Source organism: Rhea pennata, chromosome 2 (genome assembly GCF_028389875.1).
Source record: "Rhea pennata isolate bPtePen1 chromosome 2, bPtePen1.pri, whole genome shotgun sequence".
NCBI classification, from domain to species: Eukaryota; Metazoa; Chordata; class Aves; order Rheiformes; family Rheidae; genus Rhea; species Rhea pennata.
The window spans coordinates 60,516,650-60,541,594 of NC_084664.1; the positions used below are offsets into that span (position 1 = coordinate 60,516,650).

The 24,945-nt window shown below is 38.9% G+C and overlaps 1 protein-coding gene across 1 annotated transcript in view; it reads left to right on the top strand.

Moving 5' to 3' along the window:
* Nucleotides 1–24,945, top strand: part of CUL1 (cullin 1) — a 56,000-nt gene that overhangs the window by 19,537 nt on the left and 11,518 nt on the right. The window contains exons 3-11 of the mRNA XM_062569607.1: nt 5,076–5,250; nt 6,459–6,626; nt 7,696–7,746; nt 8,696–8,786; nt 9,505–9,668; nt 17,567–17,729; nt 21,422–21,552; nt 24,528–24,635; nt 24,729–24,835. Coding sequence (XP_062425591.1) covers nt 5,076–5,250; nt 6,459–6,626; nt 7,696–7,746; nt 8,696–8,786; nt 9,505–9,668; nt 17,567–17,729; nt 21,422–21,552; nt 24,528–24,635; nt 24,729–24,835 — 1,158 coding nt within the window. The remainder of the gene's footprint in view (nt 1–5,075; nt 5,251–6,458; nt 6,627–7,695; nt 7,747–8,695; nt 8,787–9,504; nt 9,669–17,566; nt 17,730–21,421; nt 21,553–24,527; nt 24,636–24,728; nt 24,836–24,945) is intronic.

Genomic DNA, 24,945 nt, shown 5'->3' on the forward strand with positions numbered 1-24,945 from the left:
AGTATTAATTCTGCTTATGTTCAATGTGGTATTTCATAGCATCTCTTTTATGCCAGTTAATGCTTCGAAGGAATATGCAGGTAGAAATAAATGTGTGCGTTTACATGTTCAAGGGGTGTTTCACTCACAGTAAAATGCGTATACACTTTACGTTTTTGTGTGTGGAAATGTAGGTGTAACTGTAAGTGTTTTTTTTTTTTTTTTTTTTTTTTTTTTTTTTTTTTGTCTGTGTTTATAAAATTTGCTGCTTTGGTTCAAAAGACCTGCAAAATATATTTGGAATAGTATGATCAGTTCCTTGTTTGATTTTTTTTCTTCCCCATGTTGATCACTGGCTGTTCTACCTGCTTTTTATAGTTACCAAGAATATTCTGTGCAAAAACAATTTCTGCTGATGCAAATTACTTTAAACTTGACAGCAACTTATGCTGTGGTGGCTCTTACACTTTCTGGCCTGAAGACTGTACACTTTCTATAGGCTGTGCTTGAAAATTTGTATTTTCCTGCAACTCAGTGCTTCTCTGCTTTTTGCTTTGCATTTATGCCATGGAGATAACAAAAAGAAATTATCTAGTGGTCTTTAGATGGGTTTTGCTGCGCTTAAAATTTCTCGGACCTCAAAGTTGCTCAGGTACGCTTGGGATCTGATAGCAACTCCTGCTGTTCTCTGCCTCCATCTTCCCCTAAAACAGCCAATTGCTTAACAACAGTATAATAGTACATCGTATTAATAGTACGTCGTATTAAAAACTAAAAGCATAATTAATATTAGGATAAAACGTATCCGAGCAGTGGATAATGTGGAAAATGTATAGAATTAAGAGAGGGGCTTGTTACTTTTTGCTTGTTTGTTTTTTCTCTGCACCACTGTGTGGGACATCTGTACCCTGCCTTTCCAAACGATGAACTGAACGTACTTTGTATTGGCTCCTGCTGATCCCTTCCTGAAAAGAAATCTGAGAGTTTGTGGGTTTTTTTTGTTTTTGCTGTTCCTCACAAAGCTGGAGTGCATGTTTGAAGTGCTCTTTTGGAAAGTAATTTATTTTGGCAACCTCTTGATTTCAAAAACTTGTGCAAAATTCCATCCTCTATGGCTTGTGAGACCTTGGAAAAATTGCCTACACATGTCCACTTCTCTTCGAAGCTTTATTTATGCATGGGTGACTCTGTGTGTTTTACATGGCGTAATCTGAATGGAAATTTTAATCTTTTTGAAGAAAACGTGCAAGTCTTATTTATTAAATATAGTGAGCTGGACTGTTCATATTAGAAATCATTTTTCAACAATACACAATTTTCATGGTTTTTCAAAATTTTTCTAACACAGTGTTCAGTGTCTTTCTAGCCCTTGTTCTTGCAGGCCTTGGTGTAATCTAGGAAAATACATTTTTTTATGTAAGCAAAACTAATCTGAACTCATTTGTGTAGGCTAGTTCTTGAGGTGACAGAGCACTGAGTATAGAGTTAACTACTTCATTTGATGTGTGAAATAGCAAAGTAATGCCTGAATTTGACTTGATTTAAAAGACTGGAAGTAATCAGTGAAAAAACCCAGTTAGAAAATTGCTTGGCATGTTTTTTTTTTTTGGGGGGGGGGTGTTTTGTTTTGTTCCATGTTTCCTCCTTTTGGAAAGCTTTGTTGAAATTTGACTTTGCTGTGGCTTTGTGCTACATCATAATATTTGTGCTTCCCTTTCAGTTCCTTTTAGTTTTACATTTCTGCTCCTCAAACTGATTAATTTCACTTCTGTTAATTTTTCATAGTAAAATGGAAAAAAATTAATGGGACTCAAATGCCTTTATGAAAGGGCAACCAATTATCACCTCAGAAGAGTAGTTTTCTTTATAAAAAGTTAAAATTAAGGACCAATGTGAAACTTATTTTACTCATCGATATAAAGTCAGAGTATTTTCCTATTGTTTCTTATTACGGAACTGGTATTTGTGTCTCATAATTTCTCTCTGCACTTGTTCTTGAGAAAAAAAAAAAGATTCTGTATTTTGGCACATTTTTGGGGGAGTGGGTAGATTAGAGGTGGCCTTGGTACTTTCCAGCTTGCCTTTGGATGGTGTATCTGCACAAAAAGTTTATGCACTGCTACTGACAGAGTAAACTATCTGGGAGAAGGGAAAATGGTTATTTGTAACCTCAGTCACTTCCCCAAACCAAATCACTGTCTGTCTGCATAAATGGTTGTGCTACTCAAAAAGCAGGTGGCCAGGGTTGGGGAGAAAACCCTCCAGGTGCAGTGAACATCAGGATCATTTATTTCATTGGGAATGATTTCTTAAAAGGCCATAATTTAGTTATGAAATGGTAGCATGGGAATTTCTTTGTCTTTTGTAGGGTAGTGCAAAGATTGTCAAAAGCATTGTGAATGGATTAAATTGCTGAAGATCAAGGTGGTAAAATTAATTTTAGAGCAGTTTTTGGATGCTTTTTGTATCACATTTTAGAGAATTTCAAAGAGGAGTAAGTCTCTTCTGGAAGAGATTTCTTTCCTCTTAAATTGCAGAACATTGAATGAAGTGGAAAAGTTTCCTCGTGGTCTTCTACCTTATGTTTATGCATCTGAATTAAAATTTAGTTTCTCTTTTACAATAGGAATGGTGTAGAACTTAAAAGAAAATGGTCTGATTTGCCCTTGCAGTAGGTGCTTTGTCTGGTTGCTCGACTGCATCTCACAGTTACCAAGTGGAAGCTGGGGAAGCAGGGCAACTTCCCTGCAGTGCCAAGTGGGTCGTCAATAAATTAATTTCCACTTGTAGTAGTATGTGAATTACTAGGCAGAATTGTGCAGACACTGCTGAAGATATTTCCCGGTGGCTGTTTGGATATTATATGGCTTTCAAAGTATGCAGCAGGTGAGATTAGTTTGCTTTCTGCAACTCAGAATTTTCCTTGTGGTTCTTAGCTGGACTGTGATGTACTTTGTTGCTAGCGGTGCAATTCTGATCTTATTTTGAGTCTGTCAGTCCTTGTGTTAGTGGGCTGACTTTAGCAGATGGGGACCCAGGTAGTAAACAAAGTGTGAGAGTGTGTTCTTGTATGTATAATACATCAGCTATTTGCACTTACAGACTGCTGGCTACACTAAAGCAAAAATGTTTTAACTTCGATTTGGGTTGCATAAAACAACTAAAATGGAGCATTTCAGAAGTGCTGTGTTGTGTTGTTGGGCCTTTGGTAAGTGAGACGCAAGCTGGGATAACAAGCAGAGAGAGCCATTACTGTATCTGCTTTATTTTTTTACTCCACCTCTGTGGGGGTTACTGTCATGCATGGGGAAAAGATCTCAGCCTCTCTGTGTTTAGTTTACCAGGAATCCTGGATTTGATAGTGAAGTGTATAGGAATGGAAAAAAGGTGCATATCTCCTAACTGTGGTCTTCTATTATTCTGAAGACTGTTGGGATTGTTCTTTTAAGAAGAACGGGGAGAATATTTTCATCTGGCCCTATTACGTAGAAACTGTAAGAGTCACCATCTGGAGAACTGTCGTGTCTTGGTGCTTGTTTAAAAGCCACTTGGGGATAGGTGAGTTGGGGGAAGGAGGAGGCAAGACCAACAACTAGGTTTAGTCAACCAGCGCCCTAAATTCCTTGTATAATTATGGAGAGACTTTCCATGCATAATACGTAGCACCACAAATTGTGCGCCTTAAACTATGAGAGAAGTTCTGCTCTCCTTCTTTATGAAAGAAGGAAAGTTTTGTACCCAGAGGACAGCTGTTATACAATATAATGTGACTTAAATGGGGAATTCTGAAATGGAAGAATAGATGGCAGAAGTAAGGATAGAGCTGGAAGAATTGGACAAACAAGTAGCTAGGAACAGGTGTGTGTTGTAAAAGAAATCATTAATGTCTAGGGCGTAAACGGCTGGAAGAAAATAAAGCTTCAGTTACTATGCACAAGTGCAGATTTTACATTATTGGTTAATGTTGTGAGAAATAGAATTCCTTTACATCTAGAAGAGGTAACAGGTGCGGAATGAATGTGAACTTCTCAAAAAGGGTGAATCTTAACCAAAGGACGTTGTTCTCCTGGGCAGAGTGAGATGACTTTCTGAAACAAGTCAAAACCAGGTTAGACCTTCTGAGTTTCTCAGTACAATGTTACCCTAACAAGGGCTGCCCTCAGACCGTCAGTAGAACCAGGAGTGCTCAGTAACTCTGTTCTTGTTGAATATTCATTTGCTGAGCAGTCCTTTTCGTAATTTTTGCTGTCAGGTCTGAGTCCTGATCCAGTCTAATTTGAGGACTACTGAGTTAGTTCCCTGTTTGCTGAGTGCGGTCGCTTTTAGAACACTTTTTTACTTGAAGTATTTCAAGCAATGTGGCTTCCACCGATTACTTTGAAAGAATGCTGAATATTTGAATATACATTAGCTCAGAAAACAGTGTTTTCTTGAAATGTCATGTTAACATCTACATTAAGTCTTTCAGGTTGATAGAAAAAGTATTGCTACCACATCTTCAATGTGGGGATTATGCTTGCAGCTCAAAAGTGTGGTTTCTGTTATCTTGTCCTTTAGAGTCAATGTTTCTCACCATTGCTACTTTCTAGGTTTGTTCCCCATGTCTGCATGTGTTGCTTGACTAAATTTTTTATTAAAAAATTGGGTTGGCAAAATTATTTTTCTTGGTATTTTCAGGTACTGAATGTTGCTTGTACGTTGAGACTAGCGTTGAAATTTCTTCTTGCTCGAACAAAAGCTTACGTTATTTGTAGATTACCAATAAAATACATGAAATAAATACCATTTATGCCTTGAAAATAAGTTTATCTGCAAATTCCTGTGCTTTTCCTTGGTTGTCTTATTTACAATGTCAGGGAAGTTTAATTCTCTGTGCAGCATGAGACATTTTTGCTACTGATAATTCTGCTTAATTTTTTTTTTATTTTCCTAGTTGTAGTTTGATTTTATGTGGGCTGGTATGTTTTGTAATGTATTAAAGATGGGTCATTGTTTATAATCATTCTAAGATACCTTATTAAAATTAACAGACCAATTTTCATTGCATTTTTAATGTGTCGTGCTCACACATACGTATTCCTTAACTTTCCCGCCAGTCATGTTTATAACTACTGTACTAGTGTACACCAGTCTAATCAAGCACGGGGAGCTGGAGTACCTCCTTCAAAGTCCAAAAAAGGCCAGACCCCTGGAGGTGCTCAGTTTGTTGGCTTGGAATTGTACAAACGACTAAAAGAATTTCTGAAGAACTACTTGACAAATCTCCTTAAGGTAAGATGGAACTGTAGATCAACTGGGAATTGTATCAGTACAAACTGGATCGAGCAAAACTTCTCTATCACCAAAGTTAAAACTACATGTAGCTACTGGAAGTAAGTTAAGTGAATCTGAAATGTACTTCTTTACCTTAAATATTCTGTTAGCTGTTTGAAGGTATCCTTCGCTTTGCCACATGCATAGAGCAGTCACTGAGTGTACCCATGAGCTTCATTTCCTCTAACCACTAAAGCGGTGTTTGTATACATTTTTTTTTTAAGCTGTCCTGTCCCTTAGCTTGTAAAAGTACAACTAGACTTTGTAACCAATTAGCTAGCATATTAATAGCACTGGAAAAAATGGAAGGGTTACTTACAATGTTGAAAATGCCTGATGACAGTCATTAATAAGTAAACTACTAATATAATGGTATGTTGGGCTGCTTTTTGAGAGTGATTCCTTGGTATTTTGGAAAGGCATTCAATATTAAGGAACCACACTTACTTCTAATTTTTGAAATTGTAGATTTAAGCAATGATACAAGAATTTCTGGAGTCCTAGTGAATTTACCTTGCAGTTTGGTGGTGGTGATGATGCAGCTGCATAGAAGTATCTGATGTTTTATCCAGAATGGACTCCTATTACTCTTCCCCTTCTATTCAAGATGTACTGGTCTAGTTTGGAAAGATGATTAAACTTACATGTGTTCTGTCTTTTTCCCTATAACATGAGCAAACATGATTCCATACCCAGTCCAAAGATGTAGGATGCCATTTGCTACGTGACTCTATTCCTAGAGAAGGCCTTGTCTACACTCATTTGTTTCAGCTCCCCGAGTAGCAGCAGCAGCAGTGGGAATTGCAGTTATTTTATGAAGGTTACTGTGTTGAATGCTTTACCATTGATTACACTGGCATATTTTACCTAGCATGCTCATCAGTGTTGCTCTCTGTTTCTAATGTGGTGCCTTCTTGCTCCCTTCCAAAAGACAGAAGAGTGTGTCTTCTGGAGCTTTGTCTGTGTTGTTATTTTTTTCCACCCATTTTCTAATTTATAAATCTGATAGTGGCCTAGCACTGTGTTTCATATAAAGCTGCCATACTGAGATAGTGCAGAGATGATGGATTGTGTGGGTTTCTTACACCATGAATTCGTGTGCCTTTGTGTATCTTTATGTACTTCAGAAATTACCCTACAGTACTGACAAACTTTCTTCTTTTCAGGATGGTGAAGATTTGATGGACGAGAGTGTGCTGAAATTTTACACTCAACAGTGGGAAGATTATAGATTTTCAAGCAAAGTATTGAATGGGATATGTGCCTACCTCAATCGACATTGGGTTCGTCGCGAGTGCGATGAAGGTCGTAAAGGAATATATGAAATTTACTCGGTAAGTCATTTTTTGAAGAGATTGAATTATCCATTTCATTTGTCCTTTGCATTCTTATCCTACAGATTGCTCCTTGAAACTTGCTATTTTTATGAAGTTCACAGAAGTTTTGAAGTGTGCTTCATCATATAATTAGTTAAAATAACTCTTTTCCCCTTTTAAACCCTCACAGCATGCCCCCCTGCACATGTATTTGTAAAAGCTCCATGAGTCTAACCTGTGAAATTTGGTCTGCGTGTATGTGTTGACACACTGCCCGTGTGTCATGGGCTGTCATTTGCTACTTGCAGTTCTGTGTGTGCATCAGTGTGGCCTTGTCATTCCACTTAAAATTGAGTCAACTGTTCCAAACATAAAGCAAAGTAAATTGCATTTCTTTCTGTTAACTTCACTACATCCTTACAAATTTTTTGGCATCCAGCCTGCTAAGATTCAATCAACGTTTGGTTTGTAATATGAGTTACTTTGGTACAGTTTGGAAGACTGATATGTGATTTTGATAATTTTTTTGTAATGTAAAGTAATACTAACAACGGAAGAGCCTGATGGAAGTTCTGTCTCCAATAACTAAAACCGTATTTTTTATAAAGTCCGAGTGTTGTCCTTGCTGGTAATGCATTCAGAAATTGATGTTTTATTTTACTGCTTGCTAAGATATCTTTGCATAGCGTAGAACAAACAGTTGGTGGGGTATCCTTACTTACCTCCTTATCAGCTATTATTTTCACTGGTCTAATGGTGAGGGACTAGATCAGCTTGAAAATTGCCAACAGGAAAAACTGTTTTGTCAAAATAACGTGAAGAATTCACTGTTTTTCAGAGTTGGCAGTAGAATTCTCTCTGCCAGTGAATAGGACATCTTCGATGGGATTAGAAAAAAAGGAAATAATTTTAATATGAAAAATATCTGTTAGATGAGATTTGTGTGTTAAAGCATCATTATAAATATTGATGCTGATTATTTAGCTTGTTATCTTTCTTTAAAGAATTACTGTCTGTATGTGTGTATATGTGTATATTTATTTATATATATTTCTTTCATCTTTCATCTCCCTTCCTTTTCTTCTAGCTTGCCTTGGTGACCTGGAGGGACTGCTTATTCAGGCCATTAAATAAGCAGGCATGTATATATTTTATGACTGAGATACTATTTTACTGGGTGGGTTTCAAATGTTATTGACAATTTTTCCCCTGAGACCTTAAAAAAAGGTCTTTGTTTTTTGGTTGTTGAACATTCATATCAAGAATATTATGTGGACTCTTTGCTGAGAGGACCCCAGGCATTTTAAAAAGCTAAAGGTGTTAAATGGAATCAGCTGAAGGTGTTATTTCAAGCCAGATGAGTACTTAGTGACCTTGATGTTTTAAGGTTTCAGATACGAGAGTCTGTAAGGACAGTGACAGGACAGGGACTTGAGTGTTCTCATGTTGGTATAAATCTTTAAATTTACACTGATGCATGGGAGATTCATGTCAAGTAAACTAAATGCTTTTAATTAGTGAATCAGCGCAGTATAAAACAAGGCATGCCATCAAAATGCATGGTGTATTTCAGTCTTATTTACTGTATTTCACAGTGAAAAGACTAAATTCTGAAAGTATTGAAAGCATTGGTTACGTTTCAGTTGTAAGGAACAGTATTTACAACATTTCAGTCATGAGCATGAGCTATACCTTTCTTTGTCTAAATTACAGGTGATTAGTTCAGCTATTGTTGCAAGATTCCCCTGTATTTCAGCTATGAAACAGTACTTTGGTTTAGAAGAGGAGAGGAAAACAAACAAACAAACAAACAAAAAAAAAAAAAACAGCAACAGAAAACAACTGAACAAGCACTTTCATACTCTTACTCACTCCTAATAGACTGTGATTGTGTTGTGTTGTGGAACTTACAGATGCAGCTTGCTATGTGCTGGAGGAGGATTCTTATGTTCAGGGTTCCTTAAATTTTATTATCAAGGGGCTTGAATTGTCTTTGAAGATGGGGGTGTGCTCCTGATTAAGTACTGTGCTTGACCTACTGCTTATATTCTCCATGCGTGACTCACTTTTAATCCCTGTTTTCTAAGGTAACAAATGCTGTATTGAAATTGATTGAAAAGGAAAGAAACGGTGAAACTATCAATACAAGGCTGATCAGTGGAGTTGTACAATCTTATGGTAAATGAGATTTCTTTAAGGCTTAATTATTTTCCCTGGGGAAAAATAAATGCCCTATCAGAGTCTGAAAATAACCTTCCAACTCACTGGATGTCCAATAAAGATTTTTGCAGTAAGATAAACCTGGTTATGCAAAAATTTAACTTTCTGTATGTAGAGATACATGGCACATAATTGCAGTTAATAATGCAGTACTTCTAAAGGATGTAATCAGGACTGATAAACAGGAGTGTTCATTGTTTATGAATCAGTTATTTAGGAGCTAAAACTGGAAGGGGTAAAAAGGTAGCATAATAAGTTACAAGGCAGAGTGATATTCCTTCCTCCCCCTCAATTGTGTGAAATTGAGACCTTTGCCGTGCTGGTTAATGATTAAACAATCCTTAATAAAAATATACATATATGGATATAATCTAGAACTCTGAGAGATAAAAATGGAAGTAGAATTTAAAGTAAGTAGCATTTGAGAGTGAAGTTTCCTAAATTCTGCAGTTTGCTCACTAATTTATCAAAAAGTGTAATTTATATGAATAATATGATTTCTGCTACTTATTTCTAAATGTAGAATAAATGTGGACTTTTAAAAGCGCTGAAAAGTGGTGCTGCTACTATCCCAATTGATCACGGTCACATATCTAAATTTAGAATGAGCGTATCTGTTTATGTGCAAGGGATCATTTAATAAAAGACAGTTTTATCATAATTTGCTTTCTTGTAGTGGAGCTGGGGCTAAATGAAGATGATGCATTTGCAAAAGGGCCTACACTAACTGTCTATAAAGAATCCTTCGAATCTCAGTTCCTTGCTGACACAGAGAGGTTTTATACACGAGAAAGTACTGAATTCTTGCAACAGAACCCTGTCACAGAGTACATGAAGAAGGTAAGTTATTAAATAACTATGATTATTTTCTAGGTGCAGATATTTATTTGAATTAGAAGTAATGTAAGTTCTTGACTTTTATTATTAATTTCTTAAAATACTGAATATTTTATAGAAGGAAAACCAATTAGTTCTTTTTTCCTAAGGTGATTTGTTCTTGTGTGGTGTGAAGTTTATCTCTTTAGTGCATTTCGATAAGTGCAGTGAAAATTTGAAACTTTCTTAATGGCTAAACCTGAAGAGGATGGTAAAATAAATACAGATTTTGTAGACTTCCAGATTTGCCACCAAAATAATCATTTGGCTTTGAAACTGCAAGCTTACTCTTCCTCTGCTAGACACAGGTAGCATGTTATTGAAATCTCTTCCTGAGCAAACTGGCCTCTGCAGAGTTAGTAGATAGTTAATCAGCTTTAGTTCTTTCAGAATATTTTGGTCTAGTGAACCCTACACAATAATTTTGGGCAACAGAGACCAGATTTAAATTCTTAGTTTCTCTGGCCTCTGGGATCCCAGATAGGGCAATTAAGAACAAGCTGGATAAACACTGACTATTTCTAGCCTCGTTATTGGGTCAGTCTTACTGAATTTAAAATAAATAGATCATGTTCATCTTGGATAACTGCTACTATATATACATTTTTAACACATTTCCTTGCTCTCTAAATTGCTCTTTCTCTCTCCCTTTCGATTTAATTAAAAGCCAGAGCTTTGTGAGTGTGCAAAGCAAATCTGCTCACGCACCTGGAAAACCCATCCCTCACGCCAGTATCTCTGTGCTCCTTTTGTGTAACTCTTTTTGCCACAGAAAGAATTTTGCCTGATTTCTGGTTCTGAAGTGGATGATTAAAAAATCAGTTGTTCTCAGACATCTGTATTTACTTTTCTGTTACTGTTGAATTAATGGTTTTTATTACTTCACTTTCGATTTCTTGTCTATCTTTTCGTCTTCCAAAATATATGTAAAGATAGAATAAGGTGATCTCAGTCACTTGTAACACAAATGACTGGCTCATCCAGGCTTCCTTGGTGCAGGACACTAAAAAGCTGTCTGAAGGTCAGTGGAGCTATTTCAAGAACTAGAGATTAGTGGCAAATAGTAACTTAATAGTTACTTAATAGAACTTAATAGTATCCCAAACAATCTTCAAGACTTCAAAAATCCACAGATGAATTAAGCTGATGATGTTGAGGCTAAACACATGTAGAAAACTGTCCAAATGCCGAGGAAATCTTCAGCAGGAAAATGTAGCCTTATTTTAGCGTTTGAACAAGTTCAGATACTGGAGATGCATAAGCCGTTTTGGCTAATTTGCCATCTGCTCACGGAGAATATGCCTGCATAAAAATCAAACCAAACAAGAAACTCCATTTTCATTACTATTTGCTAGGTTTTAACTGCTGAAACTGGAAAAGCTCCATATAGGACTCCAAAGCAAATGTAGTGGAAGTGTGCAGAATGTTGTAAACTGGGGCTGGGACCTCAGAGAAAAGGTAAAATATATAAACTGAAGCTAGAAACTGGTCCCCAGTGGGGGGAAGGGAGACTAATTGATTTCTCTGGTCTGCATGCTCTACTGGAGAGATCAAGAGAGATCATGCAAGTTATCAGAACTGTTCATTTGCGATTCAGATATGCTTTCCTTCAGTTTTATGTTACTTCTGTATGCATAAGGGATTCTTAATGTATTTCTGACTGACAAAATTCCCTTGTGATGTTTATTTCTTAATTTTTTTTTCTGTTTGGATATTGTGATCAGGTATGCAACTTAAATGCCTGGAACAGATTAGTACTCCCTGTAATTACTTACTTGTGTATTGATATAATTAGGGTTTGTTTGTTTGTTCCTGTTATGAAAAGCCTTAAATGAGACTGCTGTGACTGTGGGACTACTTAGAACTTTTCACAGACATACTATCACTAAGAGGGTCTTGAAAGTCTTCTTTAAAAGTATGAGATAGGAAAAGTAATATGCTGTTAATACTCTTACTTCACTTTCTTAGATAGCCCTGTGCATTGAGTTCTGACTGAGTTAAATGGCTTTGCAAAGACTTTCAGGCTTAACCAAACTGATAGCCTTCTATGATAGCATGACTGGCTGAGTAGATGAGGGGAGAGCAGTGGATGTTGTGTGCCTTGACTTCAGCAGGACATTGTGTACCTTGACTTCAGGAAGGCTTTTGACACTGTCTCCCCTAACAGCCTCCTAGAGAAGCTCAGGAAGTGTGGGTTAGACGAGTGGACAGTGAGGTGGATTGAGAACTGGCTGAAAGGCAGAGCTCGGAGGGTCGTCATCAGTGGCATGGAGTCTAGTTGGAGACCTGTGGCCAGTGGCGTCCACGAGGGCGCGGTGCTGGGCCCCATCCTGTCCAACTTTTTCATTAATGACCTGAATGAGGGGACAGAGTGCCTCCTCAGCAAGTTTGCTGATGCTACCAAGCTGGGAGGAATGGCTGACGCACCTGAGGGCTGTGCTGCCATTCAGGGAGACCTGGGCAGGCTGGAGAGTTGGGCAGGGAGGAACCTCCTGAGGTTCAACAAGGGCAAGTGCAGAGTCCTGCACCTAGGGCAAAATAACCCTAGGCACCAGTACAAGCTGGGGGCTGACCTTCTGGAGAGCACCTCTGCAGAGAAGGGCCTGGGAGTGCTGGTGGATGACAAGTTGGCCATGAGGCAGCAGTGTGCCCTTGTGGCCAGGAAGGCCAATGGTCTCCTGGGGTGCGTTAGGAAGAGTGTTGCCAGCAGGTGGAGGGAGGTGGTCGTGCCCCTCTCCTCAGCCCTGCTGAGGCCTCGTCTCTAGTCCTGTGTCCAGTTCTGGGCTCCCCAGTACAAGAGAGGCATGGAGCTCCTGGAGAGTCCAGCGTCGAGCTGCTAAGATAGGGCAGATGCTCTAGTCCCTTCGTCATGAGGAACGTCTGTGGGAGCTGGGCCTCTTTAGCCTGGGGAAGAGAGGATTTGAGGGGGAATCTTATCAATGTGTGTGAGTACCTGAAGGGAGGGTGTCAAGGGGATGGGGACAAACTCTTTTCAGTAGCCTCATGTGAAAGAACTAGAGGCAATGGGCAGAAATTGAAGCACAGGCAGTTCCGCCTGACCGTGAGGGGGAATTTCTTCCCTGTGAGAGTGACGGAGCACTGGACCAGGTTGCCCAGAGAGGTTGTGTGGTCTCCTTTTCTGGAGATATTCAAAGTCTGCCTGAATGGCCAAGTTGGGTTGGGGGGCCTCCAACGGGTGCATGCAGCTGGGGATGTGCGTTTGGGACATGGCTATGGGGAGACCCCCGTATACCCTTCCTGGGAAACCTGCAGGCAGGACTGCCTCTGAAACGCGTGTACACCGATGCATGCAGCATGGGGGACAAACAGCAGGAGCTGGAGATCTGTGTGCGATTGCAGGGCCATGATCTCATTGCAGTCAAGGAGACATGGTGGGATAGCTCACATGACTGGAATGCTGTCATGGATGGCTGTGTGGTTTTTAGGAGAGGCAGGCCAGGAAGGTGAGGTGGTGGAGTTGCTCTTTATGTGAGAGAGCAACTGGAATGCATTGAGCTAGGGGTGGAGGAGGAGGAGGCAGTTGAGAGCTTACGGGTAAAGATCAAAGGGCAGGCTAGCATGGGGGACACTGTTGTGGGTGTCTACTACAGGCCACCTGACCAGGAAGAGAAAGTTGATGAGGCGTTCTATAGACAGCTGGAGGTAGCCTCACGATCACAGGCCCTGGTTCTCATGGAGGACTTCAGCCACCCTGACATCTGCTGGAAGGACTACACAGCAAGGCACAAGCAGTCCAGGAGGCTCCTGCAATGCATTGATGATAACTTCCTGTCACAAAGGGTGGAGGAGCCTACGAGGAATGGTGTCCTGCTGGACCTTGTCCTTACCGACAGAGAGGACTGGTTAGAGATGTGAAGGTTGGGGGCAACCTTGGCTGCGGTGACCATGAGATGGTGGAGTTCAGGATCCTGCAGGAAAGAAGTAAGACAGCAAGCAGGATTGCAACCCTGGACTTCAGGAGAGCGGACTTTGGGCTCTTCAGAGACCTGCTTGGTGGAGTCTCATGGGTTAAGGCCCTAGAAGGAAGGCGGGGTCCAGGAGAGTTGGCTAGTATTCAAACATCACTTCCTCCAAGCTCAAGAGCGGTGCATCCCTATGAGTAAGAAGTCCAGCAAAAGGGGCAGGAGACCTGCATGGGTGAGCAAGGAGCTCCTGGCCAAATTCAGACAGAAGAAGAAAACACACAGAATGTGGAAGAGGGCACAGGCTACTTGGGAGAATTATAGGAATGCAGTCAGAGTATGTAGAGATGCTGCGAGGAAGGCTAAGGCCCAGCTGGAATTGAGTCTGGCAAGGGATGTTAAGGACAACAGGAAGGGCTTCTCCAAATACATCAGTAGCGCAAGAGGAGGACTCGGGAAAATGAGGGCCCACTGCTGAATGGGGTGGGGGCTCTGGTGACAAGGGGTACAGAGAAGGCAGAATTACTGAATGCCTTCTTTGCTTCAGTCTTCACTGCTAAGGGCAGCCCCCATGAATCCTGGAACCTGGACACGAGGGAGAAAGTCTGGAGAAAAGAAGACTTCCCTTTGGTTGAGGAGGAAAGGATTAGAGACCTTCTGGGCAGGCTAGACATCCACAAATCCATGGGCCCGGATGGGATGCACCCACAGGTACTGAGGGAGCTGGTGGATGTTGTTGCCAGGCTGTTCTCAATCATCTTTGAAAGGTCCTGGAGAACTGGAGAGGTGCCTGAGGACTGGAAGAAAGTCAGTGTCACTGCAGTCTTCAAGAAGGGCAAGAAGGAGGACCCAGGCAACTATAGGCTGGTCAGCCTCACCTCCATCACTGGAAAGCTGATGAAACAGCTCATCCTGGATGTCATTTCCAGACATATGGAGGGAAAGAAGGTGATCAGGAGTAGCCAGCATGAATTCACCAAGGGGAAGTCCTGCTTAACCAATCTGATAGCCTTCTATGATAGCATGACTGGCTGAGTAGATGAGGGGAGAGCAGTGGACATTGTGTACCTTAACTTCAGGAAGGCTTTTGACACTGTCTCCCCTAACAGCCTCCTAGAGAAGCTCAGGAAGTGTGGGTTAGACGAGTGGACAGTGAGGTGGATTGAGAACTGGCTGAAATACAGAGCTCAGAGGGTCGTCATCAGTGGCATGGAGTCTAGTTGAAGACCTGTAGCTAGTGGCTTCCCCCTGGGCTCAGTACTGGGCCCCATCCTGTTCAACTTCTTCATCAATGACCTGGATGAGTGGACAGAGTGCCTCCTCAGCAAGTTTGCTGATGCTACCAAGCTGGGAGGAATGGCTGATGCACCTGAGGGCTGTGCTGCCATTCAGGGAGACCTGGGCAGCCTGGAGAGTTGGGCGGAGAGGAACCTCCTGAGGTTCAACAAGGGCAAGTGCAGAGTCCTGCACCTAGGGCAAAATAACCCTAGGCACCAGTACAAGCTGGGGGCTGACCTTCTGGAGAGCACCTCTGCAGAGAAGGGCCTGGGAGTGCTGGTGGATGACAAGTTGGCCATGAGGCAGCAGTGTGCCCTTGTGGCCAGGAAGGCCAATGGTCTCCTGGGGTGCATTAGGAAGAGTGTTGCCAGCAGGTGGAGGGAGGTGGTCATGCCCCTCTCCTCAGCCTTGCTGAGGCCTCGTCTCTAGTCCTGTGTCCAGTTCTGGGCTCCCCAGTACAAGAGAGGCATGGAGCTCCTGGAGAGAGTCCAGTGTCGGGCTACTAAGATGATGAGAGGGCTGGAGCATCTGCCCCATGAGGAACGTCTGTGGGAGCTGGGCCTCTTTAGCCTGGGGAAGAGAGGATTTGAGGGGGAATCTTATCAATGTGTGTGAGTACCTGAAGGGAGGGTGTCAAGGGGACGGGGACAAACTCTTTTCAGTTGTCCTGTGTGACAGGACAAGAGGCAATGGGCAGAAATTGAAGCACAGGCAGTTCCGCCTGACCGTGAGGGGGAATTTCTTCCCTGTGAGAGTGACGAAGCACTGGACCAGGTTGCCCAGAGAGGTGGTGGAGCCTCCTTTTCTGGAGATACTCAGGGCCTGCCTGGATGCAACCCTGTCTACCATGCTCTAGGTGACCCTGGTTTTGAGCAGTGAGGTTGGACTAGATGATCTCCAGAGGTCCCTTCCAACCTCAACCATTCTGTGATTCTGTGAAGACTTGATTAGAATTAAGATGCAGGTATGTAGTTATAGAAGTAAACTTACTGAGTTTATAGAGATTGTGAATATTTCATGTGAGGGCCAGCCTGAGAAGTAAAGCTAGCATGGCATAATATGCCATAGGAAAAAGTTTGTTTGTCCTAACAGTCGTGAAGAATATCCCTTGCAATAAAGCCTTAAATCAAATTTGTGATTTTTTTTTTTTTCACAATTGAAATAACTATAGGTACTGTTATGCAGGTAATTATGTTTCCCTGGTTTATAAAACATGGCTTAAAAAGTAAATGGAATGATAAGAGCACAAAAAGTGAGAGAATTTAAGCAAATTTGGAGTCAGAGGTGAATCTTTATTTTCATAAAATAGTTCAAAGTAGACTATAAACCTTCACTCTTGTTGTTGTTTTAATAAGAAATATTAGAAGTATTAACTTATTAAACTACAGATATACAGAGATAGTCAAACATAAGTTAAATAGTCTTACTAGTCTAGTTCCAAATTCTGACACTCATCAGAAAGATTCAATAATTTGCTGCTATTTGTTGTCATTAAGTAGGTTGATTGCTAAGAAACTGGTATGTACTCTGAAGCACGAGTTTATGTCCCTTCCCAATCTCTTTCTGTTTCTTATGCTTTGAGCTGTACTGGTTTAACTCCAGAAGTCAGTAATCCAGAGTCATGTCACCAAAGCTAAGTGCAAAATTAGTTTGGGAAAAAAAAAAAAAAAAAGAAGTTAAATAATCTTCTATATTACTGCTAAAGTTTTCTGTGTATGGTGCAGCATTCCTGCAGTTAAGTTGTTGTTTTGTTATCCATAATATTATCTTTCGTGTGTACTCCATATCTTAAAATGTTAGGAAAGTACATTAATTTCCTTCTCTTAGTGATATTTCTTAATTTAAGTAATCTGGACTGATAAGAAGCTGTGTGTGCCTTGTCCCTAATAATGTGTCACTCTTACAGATGGCTTGTAAAATTAATCTTCAACATTTTCACAAACAAAATGGAGGTAATCGTTATATAAACAGTTTCAGGTTTACGTTTTGGAATTCAGTACTATTTCTCAAGTGACATTTAGAATTTTGGTTTAGCAGGAACATACGCATAAGTAACGTTTCATGTGCCAAATTAAATGCTAGTACAATTTTAATGATTGTAGATTATTGGGAAGCTTTTCTGTGTAAGAATATATGTGAGAACATGAAAATAAATTTGTGATGGGCATATTGTTAAATGGTAATTTTGTGCCTTTTAGGTTTTGTGCAAACATTAAATGTGTTGATGTTTTAAATGAGACTACCTCTGTGGCTGGAGAGCTTACTGATCTTAAAAGTGTGAGCATCTCATGTTGGCCGCTTTTTTTTTTTTTTTTTTTTTTTTCTGGCAGTGGATTTTCAACTGAAAACATCTTATTCAAAAGCACGAGGGAAAATAATGTTGCTGTGGTTCTTCTCCCATTTCAGCAATATATGAAATTATTATCAATGTAGACATTCAATCTGTGCATATACAGTAGGGAAGGAGTCACGTTATGATTAACTGCTTAAACTGCAGAGGGAGAGGTTGGTTTTTTTTTTGTTTTTTTTTTTTTGTTTTTTTTTTTTTTGTTTGTTTGTTTTTTTTCTGGATGCATTTACTGAGTAGTCATCTGTTTTCTGCTGTTAAAACTCTTCTCTACCCTTTTATACAGGTTTCATGTTTATCTTTTTGTTCTGTAGGCTGAAGCTCGCCTTCTTGAGGAACAACGTAGAGTTCAGGTATATCTCCATGAGAGCACACAAGATGAATTGGCACGAAAATGTGAGCAAGTACTTATTGAGAAACACTTGGAGATTTTTCATACAGAGTTTCAGAATTTATTGGATGCTGACAAAAATGAAGGTAAGCTGATAATTGAAACAGTGGTTTTAGGTTTTCCTGCAGTTCCTCTCCGATGATTTGTGAGTAGTGTAAGTTCTGGTAATGGCTAAATGTGATTTCTTTAGTAATTAGTTTGAAGGAGAAGATGGACCCTGAACCTGTCAACAAGCAGCTGTTAATTAAAAGGGGATGGCCTCAAGCTGCCCATTCCAGTCTCAAGTTTTAAGGCAAAATGGAACTAATTTTGATTTCTCTTAATATGACTGGAACAGCTTCAAGAACATCTCAGCTATTCTTTCAGCAGGAGCTGATGCATGCAGGAGACCGGCATGAGACAGAAAACAGACCACTGGTCTCACCAGCTGTTTCCAATGCCCCTTGGGAGTCAGCAACTAGAATTTTACAATCCAATTTGACTAGAAGTACGTTTAGGGAATTTTAAAAGTAGAATAGAAACAAATAAGGAGCTTCTAAATTATTGATTAGAACTGCACATAGGACAGAACGTGAAAAGGTGCAAGTTAGTAATTAATGATATAATTTTAGCTGTGAAAATTAGTCTGAAATGCCACTAATGGAGTAAGTTTATATCTCTATAGATGGCACACAGAATAGAAGCTTACTTATTTTAGAGGAACTCTTGAAGACAATATCTCTTTATATTATAGAGATATCTTCAAGAAGTTAGCAACTGTATTTGTAAGAGTTCATGAATTAATGCTTAGAAAAAACAGAGCAGTTAAAACTAGGGCTGCATAATTCTTGCGTATTATGCAAACGAGGAGGACGAATGGTGTTTCTGATTTTTCTCATTGGGGATTAAATCTGTACAGGAAATAAGCATAAGACTATCTGTTTTCTATTTTTTATTTATTTATTTTATTTTTTTTAGGAAGTGACAGAATTGAAGAGATATTAAGTTACTGTTGTTGATGATGTTGGTTTGAGAGTTGTAAACTTCTTAAAGAATTGAAATGTCTGAGTGGCTCAGAATGAAGGATTACAGAATCACAGAATGGTTGAGATTGGAAGGGACCTTTGGAGATCATCTAGTCCAACTCTCCCTGCTTGGGCTGGATTAGTGGCCAACGTTAGATTTGTCCTTTTTTCTGAAGGTGTTAATAGTTGTGAGTGTATAATTGTGACTGCTGGTGTCTGTGTATCAGCCTTAAAGAGCAGCTGTGAATAATTCCCATAATCATTTTGTTGATAATGAAGGGACACCTCAACATGAAAATAGACATTAAAGCATGATTGGTAGGTCAGAAGTTGCCTGTTTAAAATGTAAATTGAAGATTTTTACCTTCTACTAACTCCTAAGGGTCAGCATTGTTTACATTGTTGGGGTGGGGATTCAGGAGGCCTTTCCAGACTATTTTACTATCAATATTGCCAAGCAATATTTGTGAGCCTCTAGTATAGACATTTACTGGAGTGATGTAACTTTATATGTTTGTAGGAGCTGAAAAATGAACCAGACCAAAACAAAAACTAAAGAGAACAAGATAATGCCAAAATCGAAGAGGATTTTTTATAGGGCTTAGTTTTTTCTTTTACTGACGGTATTCCAAAGATTATTAGGTGTTTTTAAAGAGCCATGTTTTCCAAAATAATTCTGTTCCTCTTCCTGTGTTTCACTTGCAGAAATTACAATAGTTGTTCCTTGGCCATTTCTAAGTTTCATAATTTTTCATAGTTAGAAACATTTATTTTTGATAGCGAATAAAGAATGAATTATCAAAGAATCCATGATCAGTTCACTCTCAAAGCACTGGACTTACAAATTTATAGTATACTTCAATAGTCTGTTTTAGATTATCCTAAACTCATATAACATCTTCATTCTCTTGTTCTTGAAAGTAAGCTGCTTTGGAGGTCCTCCCATATAAAGTGTATTAGGCAGGTTGTATTACAGGCCACTCCTGCTGCTATTCAGTAACTTTTTAAACACATTGTGCAACCAGTTACAAAGGTTGTGTGGCACATTTGTCATTTGTTACCTATTGACATCAGTATGATGATGTCAGGAAATAATTATTTTTATGGGGAATGAGGTGTTTTATTCTGTAAATCTTCCTTGAGTTTTTGTAGAGTCTGTTTCATATTTCACCATCTACAGGCATCTTGATAGAGCAACCTGTGACTCTTTGTTTGTGGGTAGGTCTAGTGGCAGAACATCCCACCCATGCTTGGCATTATTGTCCTATCATTTTGCTAGAGTCCTACAGCTAAAAGAAGAACATACTCTCCTTTTTGTTGTTGTAAAAGTAGAGCATCAGGTTAAGAACAGGATTTTTCAGAAGGGAGAATCGTTTTTCAAAAATGATCGATCCAAAAGATTAAAATTTGCCGAAGTTTTAGCTGAAAGCGTTACATGGAAAGGACAGTTGACTTGAACACAGGTGGCATAGCTTCACCAGTAAAGGCTTCAAGTTTTGAGTGTCGTGTTTCAAAGTTAGCTAGCTGTACAACTACTTGATAGCTCCATTTTTGTTTAATATCTAATAATCCTCAAGTGGTAATAAATTATACATAAAACCTTCAGAGAAGACCTTACGCTGTGGCAAAGCTACATATAGCTGAAGAGCGTAAGACAGATCCAACAAGTGAAATGTCCTCATTAGTCTCCAGTAGCTAACTTAGTGGTTTGCCGTTTTACTCGAGTGTCTACTAAGTAAGGCCAAGATTGCTAGAACTAACTAGTAGTTTTGTGCATCCGGTTTATGTCTGTATTAAAGTGTTTAAGAGTCTTGCATTCAGAAAGTACTAAAACTCTGCACTGTTCAAAAACAGTAATAAATACAAAACCCTCTTTAATATTAGATTTTCCAAAATTACTAATTGATTTTGGAAAGTCTTGGCTGAAAACTGGTAAGATTTTAATATGAGGTTTTAGCCTACCTGAAGTTATGTCCAATTTCTTATCACCTTTATTAGTCTTGAGTTCTGGAGGGATGGTTTTCTCGATCATTTTTTTTCTTTCAGATGTAGTTATTTCTATTACTGATCAGATACCTAAATGCTCTTTAAAAAGAGGTACTTTTATTTACAGTGCTTTATTTATTGTAAGGAAGTTGATTTATAATTCTTCCATTTTTGTCTTGAATGTCACATCAGCACATGACATTTTACCTCAGATTTTCCACAGTTGCTAGCTGTTGTTCCCACCAGAGAGCATACAAATGGATGCAGATGGTGGTGATATATTTCTGAAAACTGTTTTGTTTTGAGCAGAAGGCTCAGAAAGGCTGGTGGTCAGCGGGAGAACACTGTTCTTTTAACCAGTTGTATCACTACGGACAGTCTTGATTAAAGGTATCAGTTTAGAAACTTTAACTGATGGGGAGAAGTTAATTCTATTTTTAAATTGTTGCGCCTCTTTTAATTGTTCATAAAAACTCAAAATCAGAAGTAAATACACTTTTGTAATTTAAACCTTGGGTTTTATTCTTGAAATTTCTGTAGCGTTGTGAAGATAAGACATACCTAATCAAATTGTTTTCCCTTTTAAGTGATCATAACTTTCCAGGTCAGTGCAAAGATTTACTCCAGTACTTTTTGCTATAGTTTGTATGGCTTTTTACAGCAACAAATGCATGTATGTTTTTGTCAATGATGATGTTGAATGTTTAACTCCTGTTGTCAGGTTTGTAAGAGAGGAGTTGGAGTCATACCTGATACAAACGAAAGACATCGGCTTTCTTTTTTTCCAGACTTGGGACGCATGTATAACCTCGTATCTCGAATCCAGGATGGCCTTGGAGAGCTGAAAAAACTGCTGGAAACCCACATTCATAATCAGGGTCTAGCTGCAATTGAGAAATGTGGAGAAGCTGCTCTAAATGCAAGTATCAAAATACCAATATAAAAATCATCAAAATAAGTCTGTATATGGCTGCTACTAGTTTTAGGCTACAGAAGGGTGAATGTTCACTGATCTAATTTCCGGTTTACATATATTTTCCTTTTCCACTGATTCAGCTTGTGGATTGGTCAATTCTCTGATGCTTATAGGCTACTTAATAGTAACACCACTGTGTTACTACTCTTTGAGCTTTGTGGATTTTTTTTCTCCCTCTGATATTTTGTTCTGTCAGGATGTCTTGTCTGCTTTGAGTGCTGACTCTGCAGTATCACATCCTACATCTGCAAATACACTTGGAAGTCCACTATTTAAAGAAGCATTGTCTCTAGCAGACTTTATTTTATTTCATTGTAGTGTGGACTTTGAACATGGATGGGACTGTTTCAAGAAAGCTTTTGTTGTTTTTAGTTTACTACTTAATAGCTTCATCCTGTTTGGAAAAGCATGAGAAAGATGGTGGGAGGAAGAGTCAAAGCAACAATTGAAATGTTTGGATAGGATGCAGTATAAGGAACAGGCCAGGTCTTCCGTATTGCTGTGGTCATTGAGCAATATATTTGGCTGCCTTTTTTTTTTTTTTTTTTTTTTTTTTTTTTTTTTCCCCCATGTAATTGTAATTTTGGGCTTAATATTTCATTAAGTAGGGGTGAATATTAACAATGAGGAGAAGCTTTAAAACATTTGCTAAACTTCTTTTTGTCTGTAGATATCGTGACATTTTCTAGGAAAGGAATGATAGAATAAGACATTGTACAAAGCAAATTAGAATAGAGAATATATTTTGGCAAATCTTTAGTTAAAACTGGGTTAAACTTAATATTAGTTTGATTTTTAACAAAGATTATTTTAACGAGCTGTTGGCCTCAGATATTCTTGGAATATCTTTGTAGGTAATTGTTAAAGCAGCATTCTGTAATGACCGTGTGGAGAGCAGTAAAAAGAATGTGTTTAGCATAGATAAAATGCTTAGCAAGCCTCGTTTCTAGCACAATATGATCTTTTGTGAACCATGAAATAAGCTTAGTAATCTTCAGGGCCATTCATAGATATCCTCTTAAATTTTCAAATCAGATACGCTTTATGGTAAAATCAGTTGAAGCATCCCCTTGGTGTTTATCACTCAACAGTTCCTTGGTATCTAAGCCTTCAGGAGCTTCCTGGAGAAAGAAAAAGCTCTTTCTTCAGGAATTATGCTCTACCTCAGTCTTTGAGAGAGAGGAAGTTGGAGATCTGGATGTATTAGTTCATTGGCTCCAACCATTTACAGAACTCTTTCTGGTAACTTCACTTTTTCTTGCTTCCTGAACATATGCTTTTTCTTTCTTTTTTTTTTTTTTCTTTCTTCTTTTTTTTTTTTTTTTTTTTAACATTTGTTTCTTTATTTTCATAGTATCTTCTGTCACTTTTCCTTGGGACCAATTCATCTCCTTATTCCAGGGTATTTCACACCACTGTATCCCTTTTCATCATGAGCTTGTTAGTGTTTGATCATATTTAGCTAAAATTGATTCTACCTAACTTGATTTATCTGTACCTTGTCTAAACAGACAGCTGAGCAAATTTCTTTTTAGTTTCTCTGCAGTCAGTGGAGAGAGAAGTCATTCTGACACAACTCTGATTGGTTTTAGACTGTTACTTTAGAATAATTTGCGTTCTAGACTCCATTAACTAATTTCAGTCAGCAGATTACCACCTTTAATACCCTTGGTTATCTGTTTGGAGTCCTTCTAATCAGGAGACTCTTCTGTGCAAGTCCTTCAAGTACTCTTGAAATTCTTGCATGAGAGGATCTCGCGCATCTGTCAGTTCTGTCTCAAGCAGTGCATTAGAGTAGTGGGTTGTGCAGCCTGTTAGTTGGTCTTAGTGGCAACAGGAGAAGCTTTTCAGGGTACTAATACAAGCCTGACCATGTTTTTCCATCCATTCCTGTCATCCGGAACTCTTAGGGTAGGAATATTGCGGAGTGCCCCCTGCCCAGTCCTTTCAATATCTGTTTATGGACCTGTTCTTTCTGAATTTGTCTACCCCTTTTGAACCTGGTGATCTTATCTGCTTCCACAACCTATGGCAGCAAGTTCCAAAAGTTCACTACATGATATGTAAAGATTTTCTTTATTTTTATCTATTTTAAACTTATTTCCTGTTAGCTTTGCCAAGTGCCCTATGGCTGCAAATTGGGACTTTGGATGAACCTTCGCCTTTTCAGTCCTTTTCCTGATTTTGTAAACCTCGGTCATATACCTTTCCAACCTTTTAGTCTTCAAACAGAAGAGTTTTAGCCTTAGTCTGTTTGTGTGGTAGCTGCCCTTTCCGCCTGGTGTTTTCGATTTCCTTCGCTGCTCTATGCTGACTCCACTACCTCTCTCAAAATGCAGAGATCAGAACTGCTCATAGTCCTCAGTCTGTGGGTGCAGTAAAGATGATGCTTGATGTTTATTGGCATTTGGCTGCCACTGGAAGTTGAGCTGATAATTTTCAAGAACTGTCTTCGATAACTCTGAGATCTTTCTAGAGTTGTAGCTATTGGAGACATGGTATTTCTTTATTTCTGCAGAGATTTAATTGGAGGGTTTCTTCTAACAGAGATAGGCAATCATAAAATTGTGTTTTTTTGTTTTTTTTTTTTTTTTTTAGAACTGACTGGAATTAAGCTTCTGTATTTAAAGAAAAAGTCCTTCTTGGAGATATTTACAATAGTTGAGGATTTTTATTTCCTTTTGTACTACATAGTGTGGTACACTTTCTGTAGTTAGGTCCCTGTAAACAAAAGCTTGCAGTAATGTAAGTCAGTTGTGAACATAAAGCATAAATTAGTCTGGGCACTATCATATATCTAAATGTTTCTAATACTGTGTAAATTTTCACCATGAAAATTTGCTTAAGACAATGATTAGTCATGTTTTGGAAGAAATGGCAGAAAGTCAATTGCAAGCAACAAGTTCTTTTTCTTACAGGATCCAAAAATGTATGTACAGACAGTGTTGGATGTCCATAAGAAATATAATGCTTTAGTTATGTCTGCATTCAACAATGATGCCGGTTTTGTGGCTGCATTAGATAAAGTAAGTATACGTGTAAGTAGAGTCATATGATGACCTTTTTTTCTCATTAGTGTTTTGGCTCCTAAAAATTTCACTGTCTCTTGTGATTCATAGGCTTGTGGTCGATTTATAAATAATAATGCAGTGACAAAAATGGCTCAATCATCCAGTAAATCCCCAGAGCTACTGGCGCGATACTGTGACTCTTTACTAAAGAAAAGGTATGTCTTCAAAGACTCTTGTTTCAGCTTGGCTTTTGTTTTAAAAAGATTTAGCATATGAAATTTTATATTGTCTTCAGCAGTAGAACTTAACAATTCAATGAAATTTA